This window comes from Thamnophis sirtalis, unplaced genomic scaffold (genome assembly GCF_051295495.1).
Source record: "Thamnophis sirtalis isolate CommonGarterSnake01/CBP01778 unplaced genomic scaffold, rThaSir2_p1.2 scaffold_2, whole genome shotgun sequence".
In the NCBI taxonomy this organism is placed as follows: domain Eukaryota; kingdom Metazoa; phylum Chordata; class Lepidosauria; order Squamata; family Natricidae; genus Thamnophis; species Thamnophis sirtalis.
In genome coordinates this window covers 35,939,185-35,951,684 of record NW_028261382.1, presented here as the reverse complement: position 1 = coordinate 35,951,684, position 12,500 = coordinate 35,939,185, and the positions used below count along the sequence as shown (strand labels likewise).

At 45.3% G+C, this 12,500-nt stretch overlaps 1 protein-coding gene across 1 annotated transcript in view; it reads right to left on the bottom strand.

Annotated features, from left to right (window-relative positions):
- CACNA1B (calcium voltage-gated channel subunit alpha1 B) overlaps positions 1 to 12,500 on the bottom strand; it is a 180,012-nt gene that overhangs the window by 115,376 nt on the left and 52,136 nt on the right. The window contains exons 8-10 of the mRNA XM_087707623.1: positions 10,467 to 10,558; positions 9,241 to 9,393; positions 8,764 to 8,948 (exon numbers count right to left, since the gene is read on the bottom strand). Of these exons, the coding sequence (XP_087563749.1) occupies positions 8,764 to 8,948; positions 9,241 to 9,393; positions 10,467 to 10,558 (430 nt within the window). The remainder of the gene's footprint in view (positions 1 to 8,763; positions 8,949 to 9,240; positions 9,394 to 10,466; positions 10,559 to 12,500) is intronic.

The window sequence follows — 12,500 nt, the reverse complement described above, 5'->3', positions numbered from 1 at the left end:
TCTTCCTTTATTAGGCGGGGTGACTAGATGATCGCTTTTGACAATGCTATTAGCAAAACTGTCTTCTGCTACTTTACACCGAACAGATGGGACCTCCGTTGCCCTTGCTTGAGGACTTGGAATAAGCCTTGTAAAGGTTTTCCCCTTCCTTCCCATCTCGATTTCTGCTCCCTCGGACAATGAGGTGGTCCAGATTTAGGTTGTCGTGCTCCCGTCGGAGCCTGGATTGGTGGAGGAAGCCTCGCCGGAACTGGAGCCGATGGAGATCGAGGCGGCGACTTCGTTGGCATGTAGGGAGGAGCAGGCCGAGTCAGGCCATGGCCTTTCAGGATTGGGATGCCTTGTAGGCAGGGAGGAATGGATGACCAAGAGAGGGTAAGCAGTGAACACGAGAGACAGAGCTCAGGTAATGAGCAAGGATCACCCCCTCCTGATCCAAGAGTGTGGAGAATGGAGAGAAGGTGAGAACAGCACATTAACCTGGAAACTTGGGAGGAGAGTCCCCAGCTCCTCTTCACAAGGCACACCTGGGGACTGAGACTTAAGGAGATGCTATGGGGAGGAGCATTTGTCAGGAACAAATGCTGAATTCATGGAGTGTTGTGTGCCGTTGCCGACGTTTGAAGTTTCCTGGACTTCTTGCTTTCTTTCTGGCTTCCTGGCTTCCTTGCCTTGTTCCTTTGCTTCCTGGATTCATTGACTTATTCCCTTGCCCTGCTAGATTTCTTGCTTTGCAGTCATTGTGCTGGACTACTTACAGCCAGAGGCTGCTGGAGGTGTGTGTGTTTTTGAGTATGTGTGGGATCACTTTGCTCATTTTTTGCTCCAGAAACATGGGAACGTTTGGGGGGAAAGTTGGAACAATAAAGGGGCAGTTTGAATGATCAGCTGACTGTGTTGCCTCCATGCCCTGCCCCGAGTCATCACATAGGTCCTCACCATCAGGTTCGGGCATTTGATGTCCGAAAGTCCCTGTGCATTGGTTGCATCAAGAAGATCTGGTTTGAGATGGATCCTCAAACACCGGGCTGGTTTACCATATTTTGCAGGGCTCAAAAGCCACCATGGTTCGAAGCCACTGAGATGACCTTGGAGAACTCGTCCAAAGCCCTCAAGCCAACGACAAGATTTTAGAAGGATGAGCCCAGGGAGATGAGAGAAAAGAATCCGCTCCAAGGAGCAAAACTTCTTCCGAGGAAACCATGTTTTCGAAAATCGCTATCCTGAAATCAAAGTTGAGCGGACGGCCCTTGGAATCTGCATTTGTTTCAATACATAAAGCATTTGAAAAGAACATACAATTAGTTTGGCTACCTAGGAGCCAACTCGCAATTGCTCAGTTGGCTCTGGGAATTGGTTTCCCCTCCAGCATTCATGCTCAATGCAATCAGGAGCGGTGTTCCTTGGCCAAGTCCCTTTGCAGCTGGGCAGCATTGTCTCACACCCGTCTCTGGGCTCTAGGCTCGGAATTCCAAGGATATGGTTGGGAAGCACATGATAGCAATAGTACTTAGACTTATATACTGCTTTACAGTGCTTTTACAGCCCTCACTAAGTGGTGTATAGAGTCAGCCTCTTGCCCCCAACAATCTGGGTCCTCACTGTTTTTCAGTGCCGGTGTAACGCCAAACAGTTTCTAAACAAATGGCTGTAAGTTGAGGACTACTTATCAATCAGAATTTGTTGCAGACATCAAATCAAGAAAACACACACAGATAACTGACGCAGCAGGATTCATTAACCTCTCTTTATAGACAGTATAATACCTAAGTAAATATACAACACCAACAGCTGGATCACAAGCAGAGGAGAGAATATCGTTTTGTTTCAGTTCAGAGTTGCAGAGAGATTCAGAGCTACAAAGGCAAGCCACGCCCAGGCTCCGAGCCGTCTGGCATGGCTCTCAGTCACCAAATAGTTCACATTGGATGACCCAGTTGCCATGCCTGTTCATTGGCTGGCCTTGTTACCATGTCCTATTCCAGCCAGTCCCCAAGGCTGATCTGTTGCTATGTCCTATTCCAGTTCATGAATATTCTGACACTATCCACTGCTTCCACCATTAGATCTTTGGGACCATCATTCCCAGGGAACAGATCACGTTTTTCCCGATTTGTTCGTTTTCATAAGGATTCCAAAACCTCCATTTTTCACTCTGGAAAAGGCTGTTTCCTCCAAAAAATGAGGCCGATTCAGATGCTTAGCTAGCAGAAAGATGTTTCTTTTGTCTAGTCAAGAGTTTTGCTCACCTCATTCTTTCCTTAAGGCTACTAATAGTCATTCTTCATTTATCTTCCTAAATAAGCTGGGCCTTGCATCTTTATCCCGGCGTTAGCAGAAAAGCTTCAGATTAATTTCTCATGCTGGGAACCTCTAGGGTGAGTTTCAGCAGGAATGGATCATGGCCAGGGTTGGGCTGCTACAGGTTCGCCTGGGTTTGGGAGAACCTGTAGCTAACGTTATTGTTAGGAACATAATTCTAACGGTTGGGTTTGTGTGTTCTCCAATACAACTCTCACAATGCTTCGCTGAACGTACTCACTCTCCCAACGGGGAGCTTACCTAATATCATGTAAGCTGGTTCAGAGAACCTCCAAATCCCACCCCTGGCTGGCCCCTCCCACCCTGCCCCACCCCTCCCACCCCACCCCTCCCAGGAGTCTCCACACGGCCTGTTTTGGATGCGAGGTGAATGCAAGGCCCGTGCGGAGGCTTGGGGAGGGGGAAAACTGGGCTTCCTGGAAATTCCGGAAGGCCGGAAATGAGCCTGTTCCTGACTCTAGGGGGCGTTTGCTCATCTCTGTTTCAAAGCCGAAGAGCCAGCACTGCCCGAAGACGTCTCCGTGGTCATGTGGCCAGCATGACTAAACGCCAAAGGCACATGGAATGCTGTTCCCTTCCCACCAAAGGTGGTTCCTATTTTCCTACTTGCATTTTTTACGTGCATTCAAACTGTTAGCAGGGATAAGGAAGGGGAGCTGACTCCGTTAGGCAGCGCTAGGGATTCGAACCACTAAACTGCCAGCCTTTCTGATTGACAGGCTCAGCATCTTAGCCACTGAGCCATATATATATGTATGTATGTATGTATGTATGTATGTATGTATGTATGCATACATACATACATACATACATACATTCCTCTTTTAATGACCCCATAATCCCTTGTGGGGTGGAGTCTGGGCAACTGAATGGAGCTGAATATTTACTGGCCAGTTGCCCTTCCTGTCGCCAATGCAGAGTGTTATTCAGCAGATCTATTCTCAGTGTGCCCAGAGAGAGAAATATCTTCCTTCAGCAGATCTTGCTCCGAACAATTGGCTAGGCTAGATGTCCTCTTTTGATATCTCTCTCTCTTCCCCCTCTTCCCTCCCCCCTCTCTCTCATACACACACACACACACACACACACACACACACACACACACACACACACAGCAAACTTTTAACCAACAAATAACAAAAGCCTCCTGCAGCTCTTTAGAACAGTAAATTTAAAAAAATGCTTTTAGAAAATAGGAGCCCGTTAATAGAACATTTTGACAGCGTATTATCTAGTTCCATTCAGCACTGTATTTACACATGAATATCTACTTGCCGAGTGGGAACGATGGCGTTTATTCTAGATTACTCAACAGGGGTCAAAAAAAATGAGCAATAGGATGGGGGAGGGGAGAGAGAAAGAAAGGAGGGATAATTATTTTGTTTCATAATGAAATTTCCTGAAAAACCCGCCCTCTCTCTCCCCCTTACAAATACAAATATTAGTAACGGAGTTAAAGAGTAACTTATTTGTCTACCACCACTCTTTAAATGTCAGGAGATTCCAAACAAGATTAATGATTGCCCCCCCTCCCAAAAAAATAAACAGAGCCAACGAAGCCAAGACTCGGGGAGATAATCTGCAAGCCTTCCTCGTTCAGGGAAATGAATTAAGCCAGAAAGGAAGGTCAGCAAATTTGGAAAGGTGTTTTTAGTCTGTTATAAATCAGCATCTTCCCCTAAATATCTCGGAACCTTTCAAGTTGAAGTAGACTTAACAAACCAAGATCCAATTTCCACCCTCCTAATACTTAAATCTTTGTGGGGTTCTTGGTGCTCTCTGAGCTTGGTGGTTTTGTTGTGGACGTTTTATTGCCCAACTAGGTAGCAATATCAGTGCTGAATGGAGCACATGATGTTACCTAGTTGGGCAATGAAACATCCGCATGAAAACCATCAAGCTCAGAGAACACCAAGGATCTGACAGTTGTCCCCCTCGTCCTCCTCCTCCACACCCATAGCACCCTTCTGGAACGGATGATGTTACTTAGGTGGGGAATAAAACACCTGCACGAAAACCACCAAGCTCAAGGACCCACAGCTCTCCTCCTCCTCCCCACCCCACAACCCCAACTCCTTTCTAGCACTGATGATGTTACTTAGTTAGGTAATGAGACAGTGGTGGGTTTCAAAAAATTTTGGAACCTCTTCTGTACGTATGGCCTGCTTTCCGGGTCCACTGGTGGAACCTCTTCTAACCGGTTCGGTAGATTTGACGAACCGGTTCTACCGAATAGGTGCGAACTGGTAGGAACCCACCTCTGTAATGAGACATCTGCAAGAAAACTCAACCCCATGACTCAACCCCAAAGGCGCATGGAATTCTGTTCCCTTCCCAACAAAGGTGGTTCCTATTTTTCTATTTAAATTTTTTACGTGTTTTTGAAATGCTAGGTTGGCAGAAGCTGGGAGGAGGAACGGGAGCTCCCTCCAGTTACATGGCGCTAGGGATTCGAACTGCCGAACTGCGACCTTTCTGATTGACAAGCTCAGTGTCTTAGCCATTGAGCCACCACATCTCTTCTCTTCCATCACTACTTAAATCTGTTCCAATCTGAGCATCGGAGCCAGAGTCTAAGGCTACGTGTCCTTCCATTCTCCCCACAATGCCTGGCCATTTCGTGGGGCATCTGTTCAACGCCGCCTGGCTGTTTGGCTTACAAACCCAGAAACCTTTCTTAAGGCTCCTCCGTGGCCTCGTTTTGTCTTTTGGGAAAGCAAAATGTGTTTTTTTTTACAGCTTCTTCCCCTCAAACCATTCTTGATGCATTAACCTGTCTGCCCTTCGCACAAGATGTGCGCTTCACAGAGAAAACTCGGGTAAAAAGCTTTCAACAGAAAAGGGAAGGGTGGAAAAACATCACTCCCAAATGAAAACCAAGGAAGAAAGACTGGCTGAACCTCCACTAATTTTTGAGCATAACCAGGGGTGGGATTGGAAAATTTTAGCAACCGGTTCTCTACCCGGTTGCTGGGTGGGTGTGGTCATGGGGGTGTGGCCTAGTTGGCTTCCTGCGTCACGACCAAGTGTGAAGTTTCCAAAAGATGACCTGATTAATTTACAAGCCTCGAGACAAAGTTCAAAAGAAATCCAGTCATTTATTAGGATCAACATTTTGGCACGTTCTTCTGCGGAGCCGAAACTGATTTCCGCTTTATGGCATCTGAACTTTACCCCTGTGTCCCCTCACTTCTGTCTGTGTCATAAATCACATCCACCAACAAGGTGCTGCAGCAGGCTATGAACCTGTGCATTTCATACGCTAGCTGTAGAAATATGTGACCTGACTCTGGCCAAAGGTATGCATGGCATTATCCTCCCTTTTCTCTCTTTTTTTATGTCAACTTGATAATACTTATGGAAATGCTTTACAAGTTGACATCAAGTCAATTAACCACTAAGAGGGTCAAACGCCGGAGAGACTAAAACATATGAAGAATGGCTGCAGGACTAGGGTTGGGCTAGTCTAAAGAAAAGAAGAATGAGGAGCGACATGATAGTAGTCTTCCAGTATTTGAGGGTCTGCCCCAAACAAGAAGGGGTCAAATTATTCTCCAAAGCACCAGAGGGCAGGACAAGAAATAGTCCTTGGGAACCAATCCAGGAGAGAAGCAACCTGGAATTAAGGAGAAACTTCCTAACAGTGAGGACAATTAAGCAGAGGATCAGGTTGCCTTCAGACATTGTGGGTGCTCCATCCCTGGAAGATTTTAAGAAGAGACTGAACTGGTCCTTTGTCTGAAATGGTATGGGGTCTCCTGCTTGAGCAGGGGGCTGGACTAGAAGATCTCCAAGGTCTATTCTATTCATTCCCTATTTTATTCTCTTCTATTCATTCCCTCTTCTCTTCTACATTCCGTATTCTATTCTATTTCTATTCTATTCTACTCTATTCTGTTCTATTCTATTCTACATTCCCTATTCTATTCTATTCTATTCTATTCTATTCTATTCTATTCTGTTCCATTCTATTCTACTCTACTCTATATTCTATTCATTCCCTATTTTATTCTCTTCTATTCATTCCCTCTTCTCTTCTCTTCTCTTCTACATTCCCTATTCTATTCTATTCTATTCTATTCTACATTCCCTGTTCTATTTTATTCTATTCTATTCTACTCTACTCTATTTTCTCTTCTCTTTTGTTCTATTCTATTCTACTCTATATTCTATTCATTCCCTATTCTCTTCTCTTCTACATTCCGTATTCTATTCTATTCTACATTCCCTATTCTATTCTATTCTATTCTGCTCTACTTTCTATTCTGTTCTGTTCTATTCTATTCTACTCTACTCTATATTCTATTCATTCCCTATTTTATTCTCTTCTATTCATTCCCTATTCTCTTCTCTTCTCTTCTCTTCTCTTCTACATTCCCTACTTTATTCTCGTCATTCCCTCTTCTCTTCTCTATTCTCTTCTATTCATTCCCTATTCTCTTCTCTTCTATTCCTTCCCTATGCTCTTCTCTTCTAATCACTGGAATAGCTTGCCTTCAGAAGTTGTGGATGCCCCAACAAGGGAAGTTTTGAAGAAAAGATTGGACAACCATTTGTCCCGAATGGTATAGGGTCCCCTTCTAGAACTGGGGGTTGGACTAGAAGACCTCCAAGGTCCCTTCCAACGCTGTTCTTTGAGGTTCTGTGAGATTTGCATGCTCAAGCAAAAACAGAAAACTTCATATCGGCAGCCTTCCTTTCTACCGTAGCTCTTTAATTGAGCCCATTGGCAAAGTGGCTTCTAAAGCAAACTTCTCCCCTTCCCACCACAAATATCTTGGCCTGATTAATGACTGCAATAAAGTAGAAGGGAAAAAAACCCCAAAGACCCTCCTTCCCCTCCCACCCCCACCCCAGATCATATAGTACGGCTGTTTCTGGATCCGATAAGTAACTCCGTGAGTGTTTTTCCAGTAAATCTGAAAAGGATATTTGACTCCTAATTATGTAACCATAGCAGCAGCAGTAGCTCACTTGCTCTCTCCCTCTCTCTTCCTCCCCCCCCCCATAAATTATATATCTGAAATGGAGAAAGCCTAGAGCAACTCGGAGTGGGGTGGATCTGGAAAAATATGTCCTCTCCTTCCAATTCTAGAACTGCCAGCAAGTCCTTTGGGCATAAAGAGGGAGAAAAATAATAATATTCCAGTTGGTGGATTCTCGCGCAAAGCAAAGTAGATCCCATAGATATTTTGCACAGCTTCTTCTCCGGTAACATTGTACTGCTAACCAGAGCATACAAAACCTTTGCCAGACCAATCCTCGAATACAGCTTGTCTGCCTGGAATCCACATTGTATATCGGGCATTAATACTATCGAGAGAGTCCAGAGGTATTTCAAGAGACGAGTCCTCCATTCCTCTACTCACAATAGGATCTCTTACACCACCAGGTTCGAAATTTTGGGCTTAAGACAACCTGGAACTATGCCGCCTTTGGTCGGAACTAACACAAAATTGTCTTACAACGTCCTACCTGTCAACGACTACTTCAGCTTCAACCGCAATAACACACAGGCAAACAATCGATACAAACTCAAGGTAAACTGCTCCAAACTCGGTTGCAGAAAATACGACTTCAGCAACAGAGTGGTCAACGCCTGGAATGCTCTACCTGACTCCGTTGTTACTTCCTCTAACCCCCACAGCTTCAACCTTAAACTGTCTACCATGGACCTCACCCCATTCCTAAGAGGTCCGTAAAAGGGGCGTGCATAAGCGCACCAGCGTGCCTTCCATCCCTGTCCTACTGTCCCCATTTATTCATACCCATTTCCTATGTTCATGTCCATGTTTATACTTATACCTGTAATCTCGCACATGTTTGACAGTCACAGATCTTATCTGGCTTGGAGAGCGGCCAGGCTGATTATCTGCAAAACTTGGCAAGGAGTCTTGGAGAGTCACGAACCAATGAAGCGAATTAATTGTCTCCTGCAAACTCCACTCCCCCTTCGCTCCTCTTTTATTTCCTCTGGGAGGGGCCCTTCATCATCCACCTGTGGTTTTACTCCCAAGTTGACCCCTATTCTTTAGCTGCTCCCTTCGTCTGGCCACTCTGTGCATGCGCATACTGGGAACAGGCTCCAGCTGTTCCTCTGCCTCACTGATGTCTGACTCCGAAGGCAGCTGATAACTGGCATATGGCCCTGGCTCCCTCTCTGTCTCCGACACAGAGCCCTCATCAGAGCCTTCCCCAGATTCCAGGACTGGCCCAGGTTCCTCCCCAACCTCCCCACTGCCCAAATCTGCTTCCAGTTCCGCTGGTGGCCAACAACAGGCCACTATCCCTGCAGAGATAAGACTGGCCATATTCTTTTTCCTATCATACATATTAAGCTGAGAAAGATCCTAAGCAGGAAACGGGCAGGAGATAACACTCTTTTCCATAGTATGTGCTTCATTAGAGATCCTTTGCTCATCCGGAGCCAGCAGAACTTACGTTGTAGAGGATATCGGTCCATCCTTCCATGGTGATGCACTGGAAGACGGTCAGGACAGCAAACAAGATATTGTCGAAGTTGGTGATTCCAAAGTTGGGACCCTCCCAGTATTTTTTGCAGATGCCTTCTTCGCAGCGCCTAGCGGGCCAGTCTTCACCACACGGGAAATCTCCCAGTCTTTCACCTGCAGGGAAATTTAAAAAAAAGAAAGTAAGTTACTGCAAAATCCCCATTTCTTCCTGATCAGCTGGGACTCGGGAGGCAGAGAATAGATGGGGGCGCGGCCAGCCAGAGGTGGTATTTACCGGTTCTCTGAACTACTCAAAATTTCTGCTACGGGTTCTCCAGAACTGGTCAGTACCTGCTGAATACCACCTTTGGCCAGACGATAACAACTCTGTTGTTCTGGTATTTGGTTATTCTCTTCCTCCCACCTAAAAGCTATCTTGTGCAAGTGGTCTTCCCATGAAACCCACCTGTTTCGTTGGAGAAGCAAGCTTTGTGAAACTTTCCCATATAGAATTCCAGACCGATGATGGCAAACATCACGATGGCGAAGAAGAGGAGGAGGCCGATCTGAAGGAGGGGCACCATAGCCTTCATGATGGACTTGAGGACAACTTGTAAACCTGGGCAAGAAAAAAAAAAAGAGAGAGAGAATCAGTCCATGGAAGATCATAGCAAAGAGAGGAATCCAAGCAGAAAATATCTCAGGAGGGCTAAAGACATTCCTCAAAAGTTGCTAACTTCTAGCGCAGCTCTCTGGGGATTTCCACCAGCTTGAATTCAAACCCACCACCTTGATTTGGCTTTGCTCAGGCCAAACTTCACAATCCACATGGAGTTGAGAGTGGGGTGGTGGTGGTTTATACCTTCTCTTGAGCTTTGCACTTGAGCTTCCTGTTCCTGTGCAAGACCAGGTATTCAATTGGCTGTTGACAGACTCCCATGATGCCATGTACAAATCCTAGGAATTTGTCTGAGCTGAGCTTGGTTGAAGCTTGGCTGATGTAATGATTGTCAGCACTAAAGAGATAAAGAGATAGATAGCTCTATTCATAGGCAAAAATTCCCTGCAGGTCTGAACAAAGGTAGGATTAGCTCTCAGCCACAATAGGAATTGCCCAACAAGCCCCTTCATTGCATCAGCCAAATGTCAACCAAGCTTAGCTCAGACAAACTCCTAGGATTTGTACATGGCCTCATGGGAATCTGACAACAGCCAATAGAATACATGTTTTTGCACAGGAACAGGAAGCTCAAGTGCCAAGACCAAGAGAAAGTATAAAAACCTCTCACATGTGGTCAGCTGCCCAGAATCACATGTGCTTGGTGGTTCTGCTTCATCAATCAATGGACCTTCTTTCCAATCAACCTCCAGCCTCCATTTTGTCTCAGCTCGGAACTGAACCAGATGGATATTTCTTCCAACGCTACCAAAGAGTGTTGACTTCTCAAGCAATTTCTCCAAGAAATATACTAGCCATTTCTTGGCAGCCATTCCTGGAATCTCACAAAACTTTAGCGAAGCTGAACTACCGTAGGATGAGCGGAATTTAGATACTTCTGTGTGTTCCAAGCATGCCATTATAAATCGGTATGAACCCCTTCACGCAACGCTGATTCCATCCCTCTTCAAATGCGAAGAGGGCAAAGCACGATGAGAGTCCGAATCAAAGTTATACCGCGTTCTTCCACTTACTTGGGATTCCTGAGACAAGTTTCAGGGGTCTCAGCACACGGACGGCTCTCAGCGTTCGAAGGTCAAACTGGGTCCCAGCTGTAGCCAGAATCCTACCCAGGGCAAGAGAGAAAGAGAGAGAGAGAAATAGCATTAGAGTAACAGAAGGAGAGGCAGAGCCAGTGGAATCAAGAGAGCAATCAGCCTAGAGTTATTATGTTGCCACAAACAGATTAAGTTCCAACTCCTCTTGAATTCTCTTGGTTGTTAAAGGTAAAGTTAAAGGTTCCCCTCACACATATGTGCTAGTTGTTCCCAACTCTAGGGGGCGGTGCTCAAAATCACGAAAGGTAGAACACACACGGCCCCCACAAAAACAAATCTGGCAACCGTTTCTCCGTTGTTGCCAAGAACACGACGTGGGCACATCCGTCAAGGCCCCGGGAGTTGAATTTGACTCAAAGGAGATGTTATCCCTTCAAGTCCTTATGAAAAAAAATGAATCAACTGAAATTTCCCATCGTTGGCAAAGAGTTGAGAAGCCATCAATCCAGCAATGGGGGGAAAAAAGAGATGTTGCTCAGGAATAAAATTAGAAGTTGTAAATTGCTGGAGGGAAGGGCAGATGAAACCGGTCCAAAGCGTATTTTGACTCTGTTTATTAACTGCTGTAAAGGTGTAGATCAAAGTGACAGCTCGAGAGGTGTGAAATAGAGAAATAGAAAGCCTTGCCTGTTGCGATGCCTCCTGTCTTAAATCTGTAGATATAAAAGCCAAGTACCATTCACTGATCACGAAATCTCCACAACCGTAAAGCCTACAAACTTAAAATTTGACACGTATGTTCCCCTCGACTTCTAGGTGCTCGCTAAAAAAGGATTTTTTGAAATAACCATCAGATCATTAGTATTTCTTACACAGTAAGAAAGACTCTAAGGAGTTCTACTCCCCCACCCCACCTGAAAAGAACTCTGTTCCAACTGCCAGTTGCCTCACATTTTGTTACCTCAGTTCAAACTGGCAGATGTTCCACTCCTTCACTCAGGAACAGTACAGGGCTCCTTACAGTACTAAACATCAGTACTTCACCACAACGTCTATGCCTTCCACCTATGGAACTGCTTCTGGACTCAAAACGGCGGGAACGATATTGGCTTATGTGTTTCAATTACCGACCACCACTGAGCCAACGGATCGAACCGGAGTGAACCAGATTTCTCCTGCATTACCCAGTCACAAAGTTCTGTCGCGAAGCACGAGTATCCGGCTAGTATTAAAATATTATTTTAAAAGGCAGCCAGGAAATGCATTTGCAGTTGCAAAGGAGGGCCTGTCACATGTAGCTGAATTTTTTTTGGGTTCGCAAAAGGGATTAAAGGAAGGGTGGCAATTTGTCACAATAGACAGGCCCATTTGGAAATAGACCTTATTCTCCCTTGGGGTTCACTGAACTGGTTTTAGGGGGGGGGTGTCAGGAGCACAGAAAGAGAGCCCTGCATGAAAGATTTTAAGAGGTTTAGTGTGGAGAACACAAGAAAGACCAGGTCACTGTTTTCAAATATTGGAAGAGATGCCCTGTTTTCCCGAAAATAAAACCTCCCTGGATAATAAGCCCAAACATGCTTTTTAGCGCATGCATTAAAATAAGCCCTCCCCAAAAATAAGCCCTCCCCAAAAAATAAGCCCTCCCCAAAAATAAGCCCTCCCCAAAAAATAAGCCCTCCCCAAAAATATTGCAACACAGCAGCAGCCATGAGGTGACCATGCTCGTCACCTCCTGCACCTCAAAAATAATAAGACCTCTCCAAAAATAAGGCCAAGTGCTTACTTCGGGGGTCAAAAGAAAATAAGACCCTGTCTTATTTTCAGGGAAACACGGGTAGGATACCAAGCCCCCCAAAATGTTGCTGGAATAGAATTTACAGAGATGAGAAGGAAATAGATGATGGTGAACATCTGAACAGTGATATTAAAGCTGTGAAGTGATGGAGGGGTATTTTTTTTTTGGCTGGAGTTATTTGATTTAGATCTGTAACTATCTAATCTTTCGAAGTG